A 25,688-nucleotide genomic window follows, 5' to 3' on the forward strand; every position below is an offset into this window, starting at 1 on the left:
GTAAATAGAAGCGACAAAACAAGGCTTGAGGACTATAACATGAAGAAGGGGACTTAGAATTTCCTTTAGGCAGGCTATGAAAAGGGAGCTGCAGATGGTGTTGGCGCAGCCATTAAGCGAGAGGCCGGTGAATTTGTCAAATACGGCAGAGATGTACCTGATGCAAAATCGATGTACTCTGCTCTCAAAGAGTCTGATTGGAACATTCTTTTGTTGGGGTAGTCCCGTAAGTTCGACCTTTGGGTCGAGGTAAAATCCTTTGATGTTTTATGTTGTGACAACGGTGTTGGTGTAAGGGATTGCGACACTGGTTTTCTACAAAACGAAAAATGTGTTCACTCAGGCAACGAAGTATGAATATGTGTACCAACGGGTTGACATGTGAGTTTAGTGAGTGCGTTTAGTTCACTCAATTAATTTAGAAGTGAGTTATTACATTTCTTACATAAACTTGCATGCTATCAACATGTTGGAACTGACAGTTTTCATCGTCATTTCCACAGCTTCAGTTAAACTTTGTTTATTTTATGTTTAACTTTCTGAAGCACCACTGAGCAGCCACCGGTTGGAAATTAGGTGCTATACAAGTGCATTATTAATAATGCACAATAAGTTTCTTCCTACTTCTCATGTGGAAGATACCTATGTGTAAATGGATATGTTCACTGTGAACAAGAGGAAAAGGGGAGTATGGATCTCGTGGAGATGCTTTCAGAAAGACTGCAAATCATCAGTCTGAACAGTGTTTTATTTTTATTTATTTCCAAAATACCTGAAGACCACAACCTCGGACCTGTACACAACGAAGCACAAACAGCAAGCTCGAGGGTTGGCATGGTCGTCTCAAGAAGGTTGTGTGAAAACAACCCAGCCTGTTCGAGATGGCCAAGTTCTTGGCACATGAACAAGGACTGAACGAGGCAAAAATGTTCTTGTAACAATGCCGACCAAAGACTTCACACACACACACACACATAAAAAAAGAAGTACAGAGATTTGGAGAAACGACTAGACACTTTGAAGTTCTGGCTTTCAAATAACGACCTGACATTGATGGAGTACCTGGACAATGCCGCCTATCATGTGAAGTTGTTGAGCTCCTGACTCTTGGTACCGGTACATCTGTGTTGCCTGTATATTGTGCTTTCACCACATATGAATTGTATTCATTTAATTTAATTCCAAAGGAAAGGGTCATTTTGTAATCCTATAAACTTTATTTTATAGATAATGTTACATTATGTACTGTATGTTATGTTATTTAGAGTTGCTTATTTTAGTGCTATGAACTTTATATTATGTTATGTTTTATGAATGTTTATTATTTATTATGTAGACATAAGAAATAGTTAGTCCCCCTTCTGTTGCAGAAAGGACTGACTATAATTTACAGGATTCGGCCAACCTGAGAGCAGAAGGCTCAAGGTCAGTCGGTCACGGCCGGTCATTTATTCCTTCTGTTGTTCAAGACTGGAATAATTTAAGTGACACAATTAAAATGAATATACAAGGGTCTTACAGTCCCGTACACACGAGGCTGCGCCCCAGGATATACGGAATATACAAGGGTCTTACAGTCGCGTAGACACGAGGCTGCGCTTCAGGAAATACGGAATATACAAGATTTCAAAATGGTATGTAAACTGTGGCCCACGCCACATACAAATAATTATGTGTAGATTAGAATGCAGTCACCTAAAGACAGATATGCACAGAAGATTAAAAGTTGAAAATCCCTCATTCCAATGTGGCCATCCAACCGAAGATGTTTATCATTATTTATTTGTCTGTCCAGTATACCAACACATACGCAAAGATAAATATTTCTTTACACATTACATAATTATCATAGATATCCCACATAGGAGAGGTGTATCTAAACAAGACACTCTAAAAATTATTGACTCTGTTATTCAATATATTGCAGCAACTGAGCGAATTCCTGAATGACAAGATCCATATTTTTCTGGTCGACACGTTTCTTTCCAAGTTTTATTCTTTCCTGTTGCGATGATTAATCTTTAAAATTGAATAAGAAGACACCTTTCCCTGTCCGCCACCTAAGTTATTATTGCACCAAAACAAGAGCACGTTAAGAAAATTGTAATATTTCACTTGATTCCGCACACCTAACATCTACTATCTTTTCGTATTTAAAATTGATCTTCCATGCTCTAGAATTTATGTTTTATGTTTGTCCTCTATACTTGTCTTAATATATTGTAATATGTATTGTACCCTCATTGTATATTCTGCACCATGTGGAAAGGCATTGATATAAGCCTCAGGCTTGTGTGCCTGTCCACTCCATTTCGTTAAAATATTATATGCACATGCTCTATTGAATAATAATTATCGTTGAAACTAATAGAAATTACGGTCCCAATAAATGCTTTTAAAAAATGACATTTTACAGCGTGGTCCTTGTTCAGTTATTTTCCTGTGAACATTTTAGCAGTAACCGTACCGTTGTGAAAACAGTGACTGCCCATTGTTTCGAATCAGTCGACTTAAAAGATATACCCCTGCAAACCGACCAGTTTGTTTTTACACCCATATAAAGGTCGGACTTTACGGAACCTAACCCTTTTGTTGAGGACACCGATATTGTGGCTTAAGACAATCTAACAAAAAAGGATTTACCAACACTCAAGGACACAATAAAACTACAGCAACTACACACGGGGAAGAGGGGAGCTGCAGGACATTAAATGTGTTTCTGTAGTAAACCAGCGTGGTGCAACTGTTTCTAACCATTCACATTCCAGTTCTCAGGGAAGCCAGTGCCTGGACAAGTCAATGCCAGCAATGAAGGACTGAACATAGTTAGAGAGTTAATTGAAGGGAAGGGAAAATGGTATGTTGTTTTCAAGATCCAATTATTATCTTTGCTGTTCAAATGAATTTTTGTCGTTGTTCAAATTTATTGTTCATCAGTTTTTAACTCTGACAGATAAGCCTTATATGTAATCAAATCGAAATAGGAACACGGTAAGCCATTTGCCAATGGATTGGCCACTCTTAGTACAAACATTAAAGCTGCCCATAACGCTCTTAGTACAAACATGAAATCTGCCCATAACGGAAACTGGAAGTCATGTTTATCATGATAATAATGTTTGCACTTGGTTTGTTTAATCATTAAAATGATACTTGTTAGATTTCCCATAAACAGTTTTCACGGTCCAGCTACTAATGATCCATAGATTGAAGTTTGAAGGTAACACACGTGATTTGCATTGTAGACGGATTGTTGAAAAAAGTTATCATCAATGTCCAAATAAATATATGTTTGATGAAGACTCAATCATTTTCTATTGACGAAGTGTCATTGTTCATGTTTCTTGTTCATTATCTGGGCAATGCTTTGTTTGTCCTCAACTTACTAACATCCCATTACTGCAAAGACATATCATTACCGCTAAGACTATGTCATTACCCAAACATCCATCATTTTGGCATTTGTGGAAAAAAAAAGAACATTTGCTATATGTATCAAAATAGAGACTTATCAGCGCAGTTAAACGTATTTTGCCATCATTATGACTTTTATTTTCTAGCCTATCCTATATTTCAGAAAAAAAGGTAATTTCGTCATGCTTAAAATTAAGCAGTCATTTCTTCACTTAAAAAAAATTAACGTAAACCTCTTTTCCAGTGATCAAATTATATATTCACATTTATTTATAACAAAAACTATAATTATACATTTGTTTACAATGAATTGTGAGATTGATTTTTTTTATTTACCATTTATAAGTCCGTTGCGGTAGTGACATTTTTCTTTCAAGTTTTATTCTTATACATGTATATTCTGAATGCGTGGTAAAACTTCGTCTCTGCTGATGTCATATCATTTAGTTAATATTCATAAACACTTTAGGACTACATTCGTGCAATATTCACACATCAGTAAAGGTCAGGTTGCTTACCAAAAACATCTATGGAAGCCCATTTCAGACAAAATCAAAATGAGTTTACAGAAAATACATAATGAATCTCTTGTCAACAGCACCCTTTCCATGTTGGATATTGAAAACATGCGTGATTATCTTAATATCATTTTCTGCCTCTTCATTTTTCTTTACATTAAGATCGTTTTCTTATAAATTATCCACATTAAATCCAAATGTTTTCTTTCACATGAGCTAGTCTCTGTTAATTTATGGTCCAGATGATATCACAGTTTCCTGTGTAAACTGGTATAATAGTGATTATTTCTTTACATGTTTCGATCACGGAATGTTTTTTTATATGTTTCGATCACGGTCAAGGGCATCATTTGTAAAGAAGACATTAATAATCAAGAAGATGCTGTTCAAAAAGGATCTAAAGGCAGCCAAGGCTTCGACATCGCAAGCAGTCAGCGTGATGACACATTGGTTAGAGCACCTGGTGACTGTTCATAAGGATTGCCGTCGACGATATTGCAATCCGAACAATATCAAACCTTGTATACTTACACACAAACGTCCAGAAACGATGGATCAAGGGTCTTGCGTTTGACTGAGCCTCACTTGTTTTTTAAAGAAAATTGTGTTTTCTGTGGACGACCTGCAAAGAGTTATAAAAGAAGAGAGTGTGTGATATATACCCCGTGCGTACCAAGGACTTTCAGGATACTATCTTAGCGACCTGCCAAATACCAAACGATGACTGGTCAGAAAGAGTTAAAGGTCCAATTGAATATGCTCCAGATCTTCGTGCTGCTGATGTCATATATCACCAGTCTTGTAAAGTTAATTCCAGAACCATGAAGCAGATTCCAATATCACACCAGATTCCAAAAAAGGCAAGAAGACAGTCAAGCTGACAGAATATCCACTTAAAATCGTAAATGAGCAAATTACAATAACCGACCTTGTCGAAAAGATGAAACGTCTGACAGATGAAACTGAAGTATGTAGCCCAAACTCTTTGGAAATATTGGAGCGTCAATCATAATTACTGAATTAAATGGGAAACATAATGTTGTCACTTTCAGACGTACAGTTTCATCGAGTTTACAGGGATTTTACCAGCGTCCAAATATGCAAGATACACTTTCTGAAAAGATGGGACAGATAGAAACCGCAGCACAGCTTATCAAGAGTGACATCAAATCAATGATTGACACTCTCAACAGTCTTGGGTTCTGCTCATCATACTTTGAGGTAAAAAAATTGAAGTCAACGCTGCTCTTTCTTAAGGTATAGACAGTCCTGGTTTTTACGATTTTGTTGGAAAGCTTTGAGGCGCGATGTTCTGCCCTTAAATATGTTAGACTCAAATTCGATACTTGTCAATACCACTCAATTCTGCTGAGCTTGCATGAACTGTATGCTGTGAACTTAAAACCAGTTGGAGAATCTTGATCTTCGGTTGCTAAAAATACATAGAGAACTTGAAGAGACAGACTGAAACATGACTGTTGCACAATCAAAGAGCGCAACTCCGCCTCACCTTTTTCCTCCATCTTTTACTGAATAGTAAGCTGTAAGTTCAAAAACCCAATTGCTAATCAAATTAAAATATATTCTATTACATTATTCTTTGTAAACATAGTTGTTTAATCAATCATCAATGGGGAAATGTCGTTTCGTGACATGAACTAAAGTGTATTTTCTCTCAGGCGAAATAAAAAAAAATGGGTGCATAAAAAATGGAAGTTTTTAAACATGTTCCCTATTGCTGACATTTCTATACTGGATACATTTCTCTTCTTAAAACACTTGTATTGATGTGTCATGCAATTTGTTTCAGTATGGCCTATTTTTATCCTTAGTTTGACCGGAGAATTACGATGTTGATGGGAATGTTGTCACATGCTCCAACCCAAACTGTCCATCTCGTGCTCACTTCCATGCCCACTGGATCGAGCGTATCACTGGCGAAAGCACATCCCAGGAAGAAGACTGCTGGTGCTCCCCAGAGTGTGAACCGTATACCCAATTTTGCAAGTGCAAAAGGTTTATTGCGGACTCCACTATGGTGGAAGGCCATATGAGAACTGCCTGTCAGCATGGTCAGTGACTCCATTTTACTTGTGTTGGATTGTCAATAACACCCAAGAAACATAGCTATTTCACTAATCCTTTGTACAAAAAATAAGTGCTGATGGTTATGTGATATTTCATATCATGAAATTATATATTATGTTACTATATGTCTGACTATATTTCAAGAATATCCATATCTTTATATCAATTATATCTATCCATTTAATCATTCAATTATCAATAATAGCTATTTCATTTGGATTTATCTGCATTTATTGTCATTAATTATTGAGAGACATGGCATTGTCAATGTTGCACATGCAAAGACCAGGATGATAGTGTATACCAATACTCTTTTGGTCTAACCTGGAAGTTGCTGAATGACAAGGTGAGGCGTCATGACATTAGGACTGCCAATGACAGTATGATGTTGGAATTCTGGAAGCATGACGGCATTCACTTTTCGAATGAAGGCCATAAGTATCTGATACTCGCATATTTCTAGTACGTGATAAGAATAATTTGCCACTAATATGGGGATGTCTCCGCCGCTAAAGGATGGAATATCTATATTTACAACTTTATTATTACTCTTCATTTTGTGGTCACATACAAGATGTCTGAAATGACTGATGTCTCCATAATCACCCAATGTAGGCTGTCAGCATAATTGAAAATATTGGGTGCAATGTTTCATAAGATATCACGTTTGAAAAGCTGTCAAAGTGTTGTTGTGACCTTGGAGATAAGGTCAAGGTCACCCAAATTTACTGGTGTCTGCATAATCCCCCAATGCAGTCTGTCACCAAATTTGAAGACATTGGGTACAACAGTCCATGAGATGTCGCGTTAACAAGGGTTTGAAAAGTGTTCAAGGTGAGTTGAGGTGAAATTGGGTTTAACGTCGTGCTTGAGAATATTTCGCTCATATGACGACGTGCATGCGTGTGTATGTGTATGTGCGGCTGCTTGTACTAGCCCAGACTTTAGCTGGTTTTATAGTGCTAGCCCACTGAGATACCACGCCACAGTGAAGCATGAATACCCCACTCAGACACATTATACTGACTCCGAGCCGACCAGTCCTTGTTTTACCCATTAATGCCGAGCGCCAGGCAGGGACCAACAAGTACCATATTTTAACATCTTTAGGTATGACGCGGTCGGGGATCGAACCCGCGACCTTCCGCTCTCCCGGCGGACGCTCTAACCACTACACCACGGAGGCGGTGAAAAGTGTTCAAAGTGTCATGGTGACCTTGAAGATAAGGTCAAGGTCACCCAAATCGACTGGTGTCTGCATAATCCCCCAACTTAGGCTGTCAACAAATTTGAAGACATTGGGTACAACAGTCCATGAGATGTCGCATTAACAAGAGTTTGAAAAGTGTTCCAGGTGCCATGGTGACCTTGAAGATAAGGTCAAGGTCACCCAAATCGACTGGTGTCTGCATAATCCCCCAACTTAGGCTGTCAACAAATTTGAAGACATTGGGTACAACAGTCCATGAGATGTCGCGTTAACAAGAGTTTGAAAAGAGTCGTGGTGACCTTGAAGATAAGGTCAAGGTCACCCAAATCGACTGGTGTCTGCATAATCCCCCAACTTAGGCTGTCAACAAATTTGAAGACATTGGGTACAACAGTCCATGAGATGTCGCATTAACAAGAGTTTGAAAAGTGTTCCAGGTGCCATGGTGACCTTGAAGATATGGTCAAGGTCACCCAAATAAACTGGTGTCTGCATAATCCCCCAATGTAGGCTGTCATCAAATTTGAAGACAATTGGTACAACAGTCCATGAGATGTCGCGTTAACAAGAGTTTGAAAAGTGTTTAAAGTGTCGTGGTGACCTTCAAGATAAGGTCAAGATCACCAAAGTCGACTGGTGTCTGGGTAATCATCTCCCAATGTAGGCTGTCATCAAATTTGAAGACATTGGGTACATCAGTCCTTGAGATATCTCGTTAACAAGAGTTTGAAAAGTGGTCAAAGTTTCGTGGTGACCTTGAAAATATGGTCAAGGTCATCCAAATAAACTGGTGACTGCGTAATCTCCCAATGTAGGCTGTCACGAAATTTGAAGACATTGGGTACAACAGTTCATGAGATATCGCGTTAACAAGAATCGGAACGTATGGGCGTACGTACGTACGGACGGACGCCGCTGAATACACAGTCCCCCGTTCCGGCGGGGGACAATAATTTAAATTTGAATTAAAACAATTTATTACAGTTATATACGTATAACTTATAAACATATATATATACTTGTAAACATATGCTTACATACAATGAAGTCGTAACTGCATGTTCAGGTATAAACGGATGGCTATGGAAGCGACAGGCTGCTGATCTGACAAGGAATCGCACTGTGAACATTAGGGGTGGTCCTTGTCATAACATTGCCATGTGCAATGAGTTTCTCAATAATGAATTCAAAGGTATTATATGTTCAATATATTGGTTCAGAGTAACTTACAAAGACATAAATATCAATAAGCTTAATGAAAGGACCTTCAGGAAATGATAAACTATGTACAAGTAATCTGGTAGAAAAATTCTAAATTAAATGTCTTTTTTCTCTTATGTGTCTAACAATGAAACTAATATCAGAAATAATACTTTTAATCACAGAAAATCTCAAAAGAACACATGGCAAATATATCAACCAAACAATCGACAGAAGTAGTTACGTCATTGGAAGCGTGACCAAAGAATGGAACAAAACATTTGCCCATAATGTAGGAGATTCTGAGCACGAGGAAGTGGGCAATGTGAAAGGCAAACTGCAGAAAGCGGTTCTGACTTTCCTTGAAAAATACCAGGCCGACAATCTCTTTGGAAATGTGCCAGGTACAGCTCATTCACAGTTAAAAAACGTCAGCGCTAGTGATTGCCACAGGGTAATTAGGAAACGAAAGCTGAAATCCCGCCTGCTGTCATACTCCCGGGACCTCAGGGGCGGTTTGCGGAAGCAAGACCCTTCGACTAGCCTTAGCAACACTTGCTTTGACATTTGCTGCATCATGCAGCACAGGGACATGACCCGAACTGCTGTCTGTTGTGCACCCACCCATGTGCTCCACGCGCTTGATCTCGGTTTCGTCCATACATTTCAGGTAGAGCATCTTCAGGATACAGAGCCGGAAGCAAGCAGCTTCTTTGCTCACCTGCTTATGCAGTTCTCTGACACGATCTTTGGTCATTCTTTAGTGGAGGAGGGCTTGACTCTGTTGAGCTTGACTCTCGACCTGCCCTGCCTCCCTCCTGCCTGTAGTCAGATACTGTGGTGCTGATACACAAGCTCGACATCTGGAATGACAACACCCATTCCAAATGCAGACGAAGCAAGAAGACATCGAATCGCGGTTTCATGAGGGAACAATTCCACGATCTGTTTTTGGCAAGTTCTGATGTTTTCGGAACGAACAGCACATCGACTAGTGCTGCCCTCTTGCATTGTGTGCCTTGTCTTTAAGCAATGATTTCTTTATATTTTCCCCAGCTGGGTTTACTCGACTGGAATGTTAATAGGAATTTTGATATATTTTCTTACACCACATGTGTTATTGATTACAAGTATAATCAATCTTACTCGAAAAGTATGACTATTTAAGATTATTCAGTGATATCTGATGACATATTTACTCATGTTAAAATTGATCAGATGCTGGTTTAGAAAACAAATAACTTGTACTTAAATAGGTTATGCATATCCATAATACAATAACTCATTTACTATTATTACGTGGTGGCGTGTGGTCATGTACTCAGAGCGCAGGTCCCGAATCAGTTGAAGTTAAGCAGCGTCGAGCTCGGACAGTCCTTGGATAGGTGACCGTGTTTGACAGCTTGAGAGTTTCTAGGACTTCCGTCCTGCCCCACAACGAAGCAAGTGTGTTTGTTCAAAATTGCCTCTGTTCACCCAGCAGAAAATGGGTACCCGGTTGGATAAAGTCCTGTGACTATCTATATATAACCTTCTAGCGCCTAACAGGCAGCTTGGGTTATCCGGGGTAATAATAATCAGGGTGTTAGCGCTTTGAACATACTTTGTTGCGTGGTGATTAACGCATTATAAGACTTCTCATTATTATTATTATTATTATTGGAAATTCATTTTCACTTACAATGACATTATATTCATTGAATGACAGATGTACATTCAGGCAGACAAGTACGTGTATATGAGACATTTTCCTGCAGCATCTCCCTTCTCCAGTAGCTCCTTAATATAGAATGTGAGCTCCTCATCAATCCTCATGGCTGGCTTAATTGCATTTGTAAGGCAAGATGAGGTTTGGTCAGAAAAAAGTATGCAGCATTTCTCACTGTGCACTCCAATCTCATGCCATCATATGCTTACAAGTGTATATATACCTGTTGGGTACTGCAGCTGTAACAGAAACAGTTTTAGAATGTTACCCTTTCAAATTTTGGTAAGAAAGTAGAACCTATTTAAAATTAGACTTAAATATGAAAAATTTCCTTCTTGGCGATTCAAAGTTGAATGTCCTTGAAAACCACCTTTATAATAACCAAGCGTTATATTCAAAATTGTCATTAAATAAGACTATTGCCATATTTACCCAATTATTACCGCTAATAAAATATAATCAGAGCATAGAAAAATTCATTTCTGGAGATAAGACCAAATTTGCAGAAAAATAGACCCCTTCATCAATACAGATGGTCGCAAACCAATGTCTGATCACATGTTCCTTTCTCTCCTCTATTTTCTTACTTTCCTATTCATTTTTCTTTGTACTTTATTCATTCCGCCATTAATCATGTCGTCTCCCATTTATTCTCTGTATTATCCAGCTGTAAGAATATTGTATTACTTGCTATCGCAAAAACAAAAGCTCACATCTGAAAAAAGGTATAACAGTGGCTTGGCCGGATCCATCAATTGAAACTTTGTCACCTGTCAAAAATGACTTAATTGCGACAGCCTTCTTTGCTTACAGCTAAGGGAGATGTAAATAGTCCAAAAATATTGACCAATCAGCAATTATCTCAAAACTTACCAAAACGATGTCTCTTAGGAGATATCGCTTGATCTTTTATCTTTTATTACTCAGGAATTCTTGTAGTATCCTCTTTTTATCAAAATGTCTTACCAGTGACTGTGCTTTCAGACATCTCGGATCTGTGCAGGATAGCAGCCGCTTAAATGTTGTTCTCCTTGAGTGAAGTATCCTGGCTCTGCATCAAGCTCCTCAGTGGAGACACAACCACTGCCATGTGTACTTGGTGCGGGTACATCTGCACTATAGCTATTTTTTGTTGTACATCATGTCAATATGCTGTACAAAGTTGATAACAGCGTAGTTGAAAATTACAGAAAATCAGTGAAGATAATTTTGGTGTAAGAGATTATATATTATGAACTCTGGTTATTTACCATATCCAGTAAAATCGGTGGCAGTACAAAAGTCAAAGACTTTTCCAAAGCCAGTTCAAGGATTCCCATGGAGTTCTTCTTATTTAGTACGTCTGTTATGAGCGTCTATTTAGTTCATATTTCAGATCAAAATCCATTTCCAATTTCAACTTTACTTCTTCAAACAGTGACAGGAGTTTCAGCTTATCCATTACGGCAATTTGAAATGAGCTATAATCTATAATTAATGAAATAGAACTGTATAATATTTTTTCACAGCACAATGTTATAGGAATGAATAAACATGACACAATATAACGGGAAACTTTAATAGTAGGTTTATAAAAAGCAAAATAACAAACAAAACATTTAGTGATTGAAACCTAACACAACATGGAAATATTAAACATAATATTCAAAGTAGGAGAAATGTGAACTGGGGAATTAAAGTTTTTGTATAAATGAAATATTAAGATAATTAATTCGTTAACTCGTTAATTAAGTAATACCTAAATTCAATCAGTGTTATTAGTAAATTGTGTTTTGTAAGAAATATTCAGGACTATTACAGAAAAAACACACTTGAACTGCCATGGTGGCAGCAATAATCCAATATTATAGGGAGCATTGAAAACTCGCCTGCAATTCCTTTGAACACAGCTGTGGAATGAGTAGTCGTGGTCAGTGTAGATTGGAAACGATTTTTCCATACTCATTTCAATTGGCTAAAATGTATTGCAACCCATCAAAACCCGTTGTAAACATGCAGCGAGGTACGGAGCACGTGTGTTACTATTTTTCGGAGGGAATCCCCCGACTCGTCATAGATCACGTGATTCAAAATGGCGCCGTCCACATTCGAAAGATCGACTGAGATGTTTGATGGCTTGCAGATATTTACCTTTGGATATTTGGAACAATGCGCACGTGCAGATAAAGTACAAAGAAGCAATTTTTCGTGAGAAATAATCGTAACGGGTGCGCAAAAGTGCGACAAAGGACTTCCTCCATTGCTGCCTACAGAGGTGAAAAAACATCACGAGACAGAGTTATATTTGTTCCAAACACTTGCTCTCTAAAAGCATATTTTTTTTTTTGTTTCGAAGTTCATCTTTTTCAGATTGGAATAGGAGTTCAACAATCTGGTTTCTTAGATTTTCTCTGTACATTTATCATACCACTCTTTTCTCATGGGAGAGAACTCAGTTACTAAAACGAGTTGGATAGTAAAATGCTAGAATACATGTGGAGAGGGCTATTGGGAGACTAAACAAATACACACTATTACAGGGTGTAGTTCTCTTTGTCAGTGCGAAAATATATTTCATTTGACATTGTAAGCGTCACGCGTGGCATATCAAATCGTTCTTCGCCTCCATTACCCCAGCCAGCTTCCGGTTCAACGGAGTGACGGAACAAGATTAAGCAGAAATTAAAAAGAAATACCATATTGCCTAACTTCACTGTAATAGTCAGGTCGTAAACGATCGAGGACTTTGTATTTTTATCACGTTTCCGAGATCGTGTTCATGTTTGGTAACTACTCAAGACATGATTACTTCTTATTACATACACGTATTGTATGTAAAAGTAATGTTTATTGTAGTTACAAGTTCATATTAATGTATTTTTGTAAGATTTAACAGTTATGATGATTCGCTTCAGAGATATCCTCGAATTGTCCCGCGATCTCCAGGTGATTCCAGGTGATCAAAACATGTGTTGTTGATTCAGAGATTGTATTATACATTAAATCTGCTAAAATATAGATGAATATTAAAAAAGAACTTAAGCAGGCGTGTTCCTGGAGGTGGTAATTGGTACACTATATCCGTTTAGTTTAATGTCAGGTCTTATTTGGATGTTAGATCGCATTCTTCTCGCTCTAATGTTCGGCGTCTTCTGCTACATGCATTACCGGAAGTACGATGACGTCATATAGCATACTCTCGTTCTAAAGCAGTTAGAGAGACAACCGACTCAATGTAAGTTGTAGAGTTTTGGGGCCGAGATAGTTTTTAGGAAATTTTGCATTCTTAGAGTTTTAAATTTGAATTAATAATCATTACAGTGCTGCATTCTTGGCTCTGCCTTTGCGCACAGAAAATATTTTAGTGGAATTGAAAAGTATACAAGCCGGTATACTAGCAAAGTTTAATTCATTCTTGCAGTTGTTGTTATCCTTGAATTGCTATTGTCATCTATAAAATACATAACAACAACAGCGAGTCAAGATTCATTGACTCTATTTCTTTGTTAGAATTTTCTTTTAATCCGTTCTTACATATCTCTTCAAAACTGACAGTTGGGATGGGACATAAATATCCTGACGACCACGTTCACTCACCCCAACCCGTTACATTCACCATTAAACTGTTGAAGATTATTTATCTTATTAGCCGTCGTTTTGTTCGAATTTTCGTAACTTTTATTCTATCAAAACAAACAATACTTCTACAGCGAATGAAAGAAAGGGAGGTAACTCTGCAAGTATTACATACGGCGGACTTGTGATTCAACAAGTATATTTAGAGTTAACTCCCCTGTTCCTTCATTAGGAATTATTAAAAACTCGTATGAGGTTGTAAATCTGAGAGCATAGCCCTGTGAGGAAATGGGTGTCTTCCTTTGATGGTGGCGATATTTTATTTTAAGATTAAGAATATGTTTCGAACCGAAGTGAGGGAAGTACGTTATCAACCTCCGCTAGTTTCGTTCGTCTAAAGGAAGACTCGTAATTTTCTCTCTCTGTTGCGCAACCCTGTTTACGCGACAGTGATTTATCTGCAGTTATGATATGATTACACAATACCATTTATTAACATGTGTTGCAATCATGATAGTTTTTTCATAAGTTCTCTGCAGCATGATATTAGTCATTACTGGCTGGCTATGAACATGAAAGTTGGAAGATTTGTAGCCGTGCGAAACCCAGTGATGACCATAAAAACAGCGACCTAGTCCGGTGTGATAGAGAAATTCTTGAAGAGACCCTACATTGGAATGGTGAGACACCACACACATCGCTTCAGTAAAAGGGATCGGCATGACATTTTACCTTCCAATGTCCTCACATCATAGCGACCCAGACAATTAAAATGGTGTTATGTTAGCTACTACAACAGCTCGTATTACACGTAGATGATGAAGGACGACAAGCACTTCTTAATGAAGCTGAGTCAATTATTAACAATCTATAAATCACAAATGTGTCAAATGATCCACATGATTTATGTGTCTTCACACCAGGTCACATACATTTATTTTGCCAAGGTGAAACGATACTCTTCTCAAATTGATACTAAGTATATTCAGGAAAGGGATTAAAACTTGTACATTTAAAGAAGAACATGCAAAGTCACCAACAGTGACACACGGTCACCAGGTCAGGTTTAACGTCACTTTCCGTCAATAAAAGTTATTCTCTCCGTGTGCATCAATGACCGCTTGGCACCTCCTGCCCATGGAAACGATGATGAGATTACGAATCCCATCCTGGGGAATGGTTGCATGTCCACTCCGCTTGCAAAGCTGCTGCAAGCAAAAGTAGATTCTGTGGCTCAGGTTGTCACCGTCGCAAACGTCGGTCCAACTCGCCGCATAGATGTTCGATGGGGTTCAAATCTGGCGATTTGGAGTGCCAAGGAAAGACGTTGATGGTGTGGTGAGTCGAGCTGTGTCAGGACGGGCATTGCCACGCTGAAAAACGGCGTTGACGTAGACCATGATTGGTTGTGGCCTTAGGATTTCGTCAACGTATCGTTGTGCCGTGAGATTGCCTCGAATTTTGATTGAATTTTGATCTGGCGATGTAGGAGATGACTGCCCACATCATTACACCACCACAAGATCTGTCAACTTCTTGCACACAGTTTGCTGCTTAACGTTCACTTCTCCAACGGTAAACACGAACCCTTCAATATTGCCTACGAAGCATAAAACGACATTCATCACCGAACCAAACTTGCCTCCTTTGTCCACGAGGCCAAACCCGATGTGCCCGAGTCCACTGGAGTTGTGCTTGTCAATGTTGCTGAATGAGAATGACGCCTCTGACCGGACGTCTAGGTCGGATTCCTGCATCTCGTAGATGGTCCGATCTGGTCCGAAATCAGTGGATGTTGCAGTGACAGTCCTATCCAGTAAGTGGCGTAACCGGATGTAACGATCCTAGGAAACGTTGTCACACGAGGTGTACCGGATCTGGGACGGTCATGAGTTGGGCCCTGTTGTTGATAACAATTCCATAGCCTTGTGATAGTGCTTGGGTTGACATTGAAAGCTCTGGCGCCATCTGATTGAGATTCGCCTGCTTCTAAGCGACCGATGGCGTTGTTGCGTTGCCCTCCACTCGTCACTGTACGGCGTGTTTACGGCCTTATACTGAGATAAAGAAATCGACAACCTGTCGCTTTTATGGGGATTCGGTTCCTATAGTATGTGCAAAACATGCATATCTCTCAAACAGATCCATTAAGCATGAATGGATTTGAGTGAACAGTTGAATGTGTTCTTCTGTCTGTCCAGATTGACATGTTTTATTGTAATTTCTTGTCGATGATCAATGCCTCAAATCCTGTGATACCACAATCTATGGGCTTGTAACATATGGCTTATACCATTTATTTCTGTTTCAAATAAAAAAGAATCCTTTTGCGGGTTTTTTAAGAGTATATGACCATGGGCTTCAGTGATACATTTGACATTTACTGAAAGTGGAGGTAGCGCTAGGTTCAGTATTTGGCGAACACATTTTGGAAACATTGGGTAAAAGAATGCTCGCCTTTACTTCAGTTCGGCCAGAAGCGACACAAGCACATAAAACTATCAAAGTGGTTGAGATTGTTATTTTAGTTGGGGCTTGGTAGTGTGAGTGAGTGAGTGAGTTAATATTTAACGTCACATCGGCAATATTTCAGTCCTATTGTGACGATAAAAGGTTATGTACTAACAATAAACATACGTATACTTATTTAAAAACCTGTCAGCGAAGGACAGTATGACGAGTAGAATATCACAAATCGATTAAAACTAGTTTGAGTTCAGTGTAAAATGTTAAATCATTTCCAAACAACACAATATAAAATCGAGCTATAGGTCGCCATACTAGGGACCATGGGGACGTACAGTACATTTGCTTCCAGCATGCATGGGCCCTTGGTTGAGTGAGGAGAGTAGTCTGTGACTGGAAAGGGCATGTAAGAGCTGTAGAAGTTAATACCAAATCAACGATCGTGGCGAAGACAATCGCAAAGCCGTGCATGATCCTCGAAATGGAAAGTGGTAAGAATTAGAGGTGTCTTACAACCTGAAACATCCGCTCTCAAACAAGAGGCACTTGGATAAAAAGAGGCACAAGATATTGGTATTCAATCTAAGGGAAATATATTTCATGTTTGTTTTTGATTTGTCGTAAAATCAATTTATCCATGAGAACATAGTTTATTGACAGAAGGCAAACAACAGGATTGAACAAACACTCACACGTAATTGGACGATCATGTTTACAAATGTATATTGCCCTGTATAGAATAACAATGCTTGTAACACCCGTATCAAACACATTGCCATGGAATAACCATTCCCAGTTTGTTTCATCAAATTTAGTTGTATAGTTGCTTTTGCCCTGCAGTAAATAATTGGATATAGATTACTGTTTGGGCATCTTCTATTGAAAAGTGCACTCATCGGTGATTATTGATAACACATTTTAAACAGACAAAAATCAGAATATTTGTGATATGTTTGAATGGGCTGTGGTTACTTAATGCGCAAAATATGAAAAAATAATTCACCGCCCCTATTTTTATGTTATTTTTTTTTAAAAACATGATGTCATGATTTGACAAACACTAGCAACATTTAGGTCTGTCATAAATGTGACAATATCAATAAATCAATAAATTAGCAACAATACCCGTACATTAAATGGTTTTAAAAGTATTAGTTGAAATTGTAAGAAATTATCACAGTGTTGTAGATATGTTGCTAATCTAATCTAATGCACATATATTATTAATACATCCCGTTTTAATTAATATCTGATTATTGTTGCTAATGTCACATTTATGACTGACCTAAATGTTGCTCATGTCATTGATTGACGGACATAGCTGACATTAGCTAAATTAGTGAGATTTCCAAAATAATAATCTTTGTTTTTCTTAATTTTTGTTTTATATTAGCGTTACATTTATTTACAATAACAATCATAAATGAAGACAAACAAAGTAACAATGTTTTATTTTCATTTTATTTGTAAACATCAAGTCGGACAAACAGTGTGCACTTTTCAGCTGAAGTCTTTGCTTAAAATAGTTACCCAGTTGATGATGCAAGATGTAACCTTTTTTGCATATTTACTTTTCAGTTAGTTTAGCAATATGATAGTTATGATGAATAAAGTAATAATGTGCTGACGAAACCTTTACTGACAGGTTTTTTATCACTATGAAACAACACTTACGAACATTGTCAATGCTAGGGATATGCGGGTCAAATTGGAGCGTGACTTTCTGTACAAGCACTGCGCTGTCCTGGGACTCCACGTCCTTGACCTGGCCCATATGTGGAGCTGGTTGCTGGCACGTGGCTCAGTCGACGAGGCGGTAGTGATACGTTAACAGGGTAAGGTAATTCTGCTTTGTGAACGAACGTGTGCGTCTTATTCGGAGCACTGTGGGGATATCCGAGTAGAAGCATCCTATATTAACCAGTGAGTTATATTTCCAATCTGTTCCAATTGACTGTTTGTTTTCTTATGATAGGTACACACTCGATCGATTACATGTACACCGTAACCTAGAATTTCTCTCACTTGAACCGGACCTTTAAAGAATCTGCGGTAGCGTCTTGTATAGAGGTACAATACATGACTCAACTGGTACGGGTGCCAATTGACACACACACACACACACACACACACACACACACAGAGAGAGAGAGAGAGAGAGACACACACACACACAGAGAGAGAGAGACACACACACAGAGAGACACACACACACTGGTTTGTATGCACTACGTTCCATCCCGCGTAACGCTGTTATGTACAGGTCAGTGTTGACACAATTTGAGCATATATTTTATTCACTTTACTTGGTTACAGTTGAACATGATATCTGAGCAGAGCAAAAGTAGTACATATTATGTACAAGCAAACCGTATAATGTATATTGGGGCATATATAGATTGAACAATTGGATTGCTATATAGTAATACAGAGAATGTGAAAGACTAAAATCTGAATTAGAGGACTGCGTCAAGACGAAGTGTGAATAGTATATGTCGGTTTGTGATAGTTCGGGATAACTGTCACTGCCAACAGGCGTTCATCACTGGCTCCACAACACTGCATTCATGATCTAGATGTACAACTGCATAGTTGATTAGTGGTCAATTCCACGGGTCTCATGTTCGACAGATGTGCTTCACCAACAATAGACATGGGACCGCACGAATCTTTCCTGCTGGCCATGGTCGTGATAGTCAAGCCCCCGGTATACTGCCAACACTGTGCAGATTTACATATATATTTTATAATTAACACAGGAAATATATACAGATTTATAAACCCTTTGTGAAAACTCACATACCGCCAAAATGCCTACGATACAAGCAATGAAATGAAACCGCGCGTACTTGACGGAAGTCATAATCATGTGAAGCCAACAGGAATTTTGTGCAAAACGCCCTCAGTGTACAAGAGCGCCTATGGAGGTTGTTATCCACGGATAATGGAGAAACATAGTGTTATCGCCGTGTGTTATACGACACTAACCCGTGTATATTCCTGAACGCATAGTCACAGTTGCCCTCGTGGCATGAACACCAGTTGTTGCCTGAGCCGCGTTAGTTAAGCATGTGGAACCAATGGTCCCAAGTAATTAAGTTGAGTTGAGTATTTACGTCGCATCAGCATTATTTCAGGCATATAGTGACGACACCAAGTCTGCACATACACATTTAAAGTACAGAGTTCAAATGAATTTCTTTAAACACATATTTATTCATTACATTTTTATCCACAAAAGAAAACGTCAATCACCGAAGATAAAAACATTTCACAGTTACAGTTTATGACACAATCTCTCTCAAGTAGTTAACAATGAGATGCCCGCTCACGAGGGAAACAGATGTTCCATATTCATCGCTTATGCATTTGAAAAGTCAAGCAGAATAGGTCCCAAGTAAGGTGATCTACCTTCAGCTGCTGGCAATCTATGGCGTTTGATAGTTTATTGTCCTGAAAAGTGTTGTTGTCTTAACGTTATATGCTGGTTTTTATCTCAAACCATAATGTGTTTTACTGTCGATTGAATTATATTCGTGTACAACATGTAGAAAAGTAATATAGTTCACGTACTGAATATGTACGGTATTATATTTCAAAACGAGCATGGAATGGTCAACGGGCCATGTGTCTTTAATTATCTCTTCAGTACAATAATATGTGTTTGTAAAGCAATTGTTTACAGATTAATATATATACATGTGTACGCACACTAATATATTAATAATATATATTAGATATCAAGGCGCTATGAAAATACATATATATACTATCTGAAGTACTACCATGATCATAATTAACACGATTATAAAAAAAGATCGTGTATTCAATTAATAGGATTCATAGGATATTGACCCTAAACGACAAGACTCAGTTATTTACTGAGAAAGTATAATCCCAAATACAGAGAAAGAGTCTTTATTTCCTCCAGATGATCATCCGAAGATCAAACATATTATATACATATAAATACAAGAAAGGGGGCAAAGTTACAAAATTGATATAGATGTATATACAAATTATATTAATCAAGATTGTTACCTAAATCTACAATTTACATAAGAACATACATTTACATGTGTATACAATTAATTTATACAAGAAACTGCCCAAAGTGGCATACATCATTATACATCTGCAGAGATCAATCAGTGTAACATTGTAGGAGATGACGTCTTATTCGGTAAATGTATAAAGAAAATCGTAAAATGATGCACAGAGTACATGGCTGTGACTACCGGTTGTCAGATTTCCAAGTTTGTATCCTGAGAGGGTAAGAAAGTCCCAAAACTTCCCAAGTCAATTTAGTTCTACACACCTTTTTAATCGTAGAATATTTGTTGTTTTATTATGGCTAAATATCAGTACAATCGCCAGTGGCCGAAGGGATGGTATATATCCAGCTAGGGTCCATGCAGGTAGCCAAAGTACTGTAAGTCTCCATGGTCCCTAGAGTGGTGGTATACCTTCAGTTGTTGGCGATCCTCAGCCTTATTTTATATTGTATTGTCCTAATTTGAAATCCTATTTTAGAGACATACGCTAGTTTTATTTCCTATTACTGTGATATACTAGTTGGTTTTACTGTCCTTCGTCGGCAGGTTTTTAAAATTTGCGCATTTGTCATGAATTTATAACTGTCTTAAGGCACGATATGGCTGAAATACTGCTGCTGTGACTATAAACTTTAACTCACTCACTCCTTCACTCCAATTTTGTGGAAGCAGCGGTGACTGAATGGGTAAGACAATGACCAATGCATTAATCTCTTCATGCATCTTTTGATCATCCCCCTATGAGTTTTATCAGTAGGAATTGTTATATTACTGACTTTGTTGATCTGCTGCACGTTCACAAATTTAGTCCGAGTGTAATGTTTGAGATCAACATTTCTATTCGTGTATAAGTTAATTCGATCTTTTTCTAAACGCTTCCAAAGTTGTACGAAATTTGATTTAAGCAGGCTTTTGGTTTTTAATAGTACAAGGACACATTTGATTTCTTGCTTTTATACTTTTGTCTTTACAAAAAAATTCTTGCTAGTGGATTCAATGGATACAATGTGTCTCCGTGCTGATAATTGTAGAGGATACCTTATGACAATTTACGTAACTTTATACGATAAAACGAAAATGTAAGACTTTATATTTATATAATGCATCTGGAAAGTCTGCTAAAGTGCATTTGAAGTGTTTGGTACGTATCCATCTCTCAGTTTCAGAACATTTTAAAAAATGGCAACTCACTCAATTCGACGCGCCACTCATGATGATTTCGATGAGTTGATGCAGATAGGCGATGTATACCAAGGGATGGACTATCTGGGGCATCGTTACCACGCATACATCGACGACCCCAACAACAGATCCTACGTCTACATGATCGGAGATGAAATTGTAAGTAAAAGGTCGAGAAAACTGCTATACTCTTACTACAATAGTCGTTAATGTTCATGGGCACTGACTTTTGGCCAAGGATAAGTGTACCAAAAGGCGAGTATTCTTAAAGTGTTTGTGAGGTTTATCTAGTTTCGCAATTCTGAATTGTAATACGAATCCTCCTTTGGTAAATTAGGAACCACGGGAACACATACACGCACGCACGCACGCACGCGCGCACGCATACACATGCATCCAAGTCGCAAAAATACATCTTTCAAGAACGTGGAGCCACATCCTATTTCACCTGATTTCGGTTGACCTTCAGTAACCCAGGCTTGTCGTAAGAGGCGACTAACGGGATCTGGTGCTCGGGCTCGCTGACTTGGTTGATACGTCATCGTACCCCAATTGAGTAGGTTGATGCTCATGCTGTTGATCACTGGATTGTCTGATCCAGACTCGATTATTTACAGACCGCCGCCATATAGCTTAAATATAACCTTACTGCGGCGTAAAACTAAGCTCATTCTCTCTCAGGCAAAGTAAACTAAAGATGTGTCGCATACACCTCCAGCATTTAACGTGTACTTTACATTTCAGATTGCTCTGTGCATGGCCTTCATTATTGATGACGGGCAGACCTTCATGATCAGAGGAGCCAGGACGAAGGATGGTTTCCGAGGACAAGGAATCTACGGCAAACTCAACAAATATGTTTATGCTGAATATGTGGATATCGCGTCTGTCAAATATGATGTAATGACGACTAACAATCTCAACTTTGACGTTAATAAAGATCGTCTTTTGAAAAACCACACAGAATTGAATAGGAAGGTTAGTTTTATTGGTCTTACAAGACTTTAATCCAACACACAGCATTAATCAGTGTGTTTTAATTCAACATATTACAAAAACAAGTAGATCAGAAGGTATTGGGTCTCTGAGTGATGATTGTCAACATACTTGTAGCAACTGAAAAGTTATATCTTGTCAGTTTTACCGAGACAAAGACACACCCGTTGTGTTTATAGTAACTGATCTGAACCTTTCCATGGTATTCAGGGTTAAAACATACTGGAAAGTTCCATGAGGTTTTAGGTACATTGTTGTACGTTCCAGAATTCAAGTCTAATTATCGCGCTGCACTGCCCTGCACTGAATGCCCAACGTTGTTCCTGGTGGAATAGACATGTGTGGAAGACGCGTTGGCTGAGCGGTCTAGGCGTCTGACTTTGTGTGCTTGCGAATGGGTGCCTGAGGGTGTGGGTTCGAATCCCGTTTGGGACTCAACCCAAAAAGTTCTAGAATTTGTACTTTACTAAGAAAGTGTAATCCCAAATATGGCATTTGTTACATGCCACATAACAGTAGCGCCGCCGTACACCTTCTGATATATACATGGTCGTATTTCTTTCAAATGGTAAACAATTGCGACCAATCATGAATATATCTGGTTAGCCATGATATAATCTGTTATTATACCCGCAAATGTATGTAATGATATTAAGGAAATTCGTCAATCCGTCCGTCCGAAGACGTTTTCGTTTATAACTTTAGAACTATTGGTTAGATTGTTTTAAGATTTGTGTGCTGGCGATTACGTGCTTGACTCTGAGAGTGTGAATTCGAATCCCGGACGGGACTCAACCCAACAAAAGTACTAGAATCTGTATTTTACTAAGAAAGTGTAATCTCAAATATAACACATGTTAAATTCCTTAGTCTGAAAGAGCTGAGCAGTGCAGAATTTGGTTCCGATGCTCTAAAAGTGGCGTCATTTTATAAATTTTGAACCTTAAAAAAACGTTGGAGGTTTTGTGTGATCACATGATTTGGCTTGTTCAGATTGAGGTAGTATGGATGCCATTAAACATGATATTACCGTCAATACTTCACTGTGTTTGATAACATTGTCCTCCTTAAATGCTTTGATTGTTACCTCCACAGAGCCTTGTCCACGGTCGATTCAAGATGTCAGATCTACACCTTCATGAGCTAGAAGGACCATATCCGATCTTGCAACAAATGACGTCAGAAGATCTGCTGGACTTGTTTGCTTCTGAAGGATCAAGCAAAAGTCTTTTTCCTGCGAATAAGATTGTGATAGATTGGATACCACTCCGTTTCCTCCCCAGCAATATGAAGTACATATTGGAACCGGAGGCATTGTGTCTCAGGTCAAAAGGCAGCAACGGCGAAACAACATTACTCACGTTTGGCACTCCAAGTAACTGTGAACTAGGTGTGCGGTACAGCATGGATATATTTGGAGATGATGTCACAGACTTTCCGTATCACGTGATACGGCATATGAGACACGTGGGCACCCTGACGAAGGGTTACGTGTTTCTGCAGATGGGCATAGAGGAGAAGTTCAAAGAGATCGCAGTCAATGTTCTCCCACTTCTAAATCTAACACCTTTCGATTTTCCTTGGACAACCCAGATTAACTTTGAAAGCAAGTTTAAAGTTAAAAAATGACGAACGAGTTTTAAGTACTGGTGTTTCGCGAATATCTGTGTTTTCATAAGTCAAAAACAGATACTTATGATTCTTGAAAAACTGAGAATGGATTGAGTTTAACTTTCAGTTTGGTATGTTAATGGTAAACGCTCTGTGTAATACATTCCACGATTTTACACAAGTAAAGGGATCACTGGCCCATCATCCAATGGTTGTGTACAAGTACATGTGTAAATATTAAGTCCACACTTTATAAATAAGTCAAGAGGTGTCAAAAGCAATTTCTACCTATATTGATACGCAGTACAATCTACCTTTTGTTTATTATTAATATCTACATCTATATTATATGTACTATCCTTTCCTTGAAATTCTTCCTCAAATCAAGCTTGCTATGGGCCTTTGAGACGTTCATCAGTTACCAAGTAAACCAATCTAAACGTCCAAGGTCAACTGTGCTGTCGCTGCCTCTCCTACCTCGACAATAACAAATGATAAACTCTGTCAAAAAAAGAAACGCAACCCTGTATTTTAGAGATTTTGATCTGAAGTTTTAAGACGACACAGCATTTTTTTATTATTTAAGACAGAAGTCTGAAATTTGGCAGAATAATAACCAAGATGGGCATGTTTAAAATTGTCATTTCAAAGTCATCTCACAGACACCAGTTTGTCACCAGGGGGCGTCTTTCTCAGTATCTCGTATGAGCACCACGAGCTGCAATCACTGCACGGCATCTCCTTGGACAAGAACGGATAAGACGCCGGATTCTTTCCTGGGGAATGGCTCTCCCTCCTCCTGCAGTGCAACGCCGAGCTGTTGCAGCGTCTGTGGCGGCGGCTGACGTTGACGTACGCGTCGACCCAGAGTATCCACAGGTGTTCAATAGGGTTGAGGTCTGGTGATTTAGAGGGCTATGGCAAGACATTGACGTTGGAATTCTGCAGAAAGTTCATTGTTGCACGTGCAGTATGAGGCCGGGCGTTGTCTGGTTGAAAAATCTGTGTCTGTTGGTCAATAATCGGGAGAAGGTGAGGCTGTAATACGTGGTTGATGTAACGTTGGGCTGTCAGGTTCCCTTCAACGATCACCAAGTCTGATTTCTGGTTGTATGAGATGGATCCCCAAACCATAACGCTTTCTCCGCCAAATCTGTCCCCTGTCGGACGCAGATGGGCGCAAAACGTTCATGACGTCTCCTATACACACGTTTTCTTCCGTCGTGATGTTGCAAAGAAACAGGATTCATCAGAAAACCAGATGCGCCTCCAGTTTTGTAAAGTCCATATCCTTACGTTGTTGCACCACCTGAGTCGTCGGCGGAGATGTAGGGGGCGTAGTACAGGTCCAACAACTGGTCTACAGGCACGTAAACCCGCTTCTTTCAGACGGTTCCTAATCGTTTGAGCTGACACTCTCCTCAAACCTGGTATTTGTGTGGCAGTCACGGTTGGTAGGGCATGCCGATTACGCAGGTGATGGACCCGGATGTACCGATCTTGAAGGGGTCGTGATTCTTGGCCTTCCACTTCTCGGGCGATCGTTGGTCAAATTGAAGTTGTTGTAGCGGCTCCAAAGTCGGGATATCGTTGTTTTGTGAACATTTAGGTGCCGTGCAACAGTTCAAAACTTTCTCCGGCTTGAACACGACCAATGGCGATATTTCGGTCGGCAGCACTCAATC

The 25,688-nt window shown here is 38.8% G+C and overlaps 1 protein-coding gene across 1 annotated transcript; it reads left to right on the forward strand.

Moving 5' to 3' along the window:
- The first annotated feature begins 17,960 nt into the window (after positions 1-17,960).
- LOC124267017 (histidine N-acetyltransferase-like) lies at positions 17,961-24,494 on the forward strand. The gene is made up of 4 exons (XM_046701862.1): positions 17,961-18,082; positions 21,375-21,555; positions 22,141-22,374; positions 23,488-24,494. Exons 2-4 carry the CDS (start codon positions 21,394-21,396, stop codon positions 24,019-24,021), a joined length of 930 nt encoding a protein of 309 aa, XP_046557818.1. The 5' UTR covers positions 17,961-18,082; positions 21,375-21,393; the 3' UTR covers positions 24,022-24,494.
- Positions 24,495-25,688: the final 1,194 nt, after the last annotated feature.

Source organism: Haliotis rubra, unplaced genomic scaffold (assembly GCF_003918875.1).
Source record: "Haliotis rubra isolate DU_JTF1 unplaced genomic scaffold, ASM391887v1 Scf1296, whole genome shotgun sequence".
Lineage (NCBI taxonomy): Eukaryota > Metazoa > Mollusca > Gastropoda > Lepetellida > Haliotidae > Haliotis > Haliotis rubra.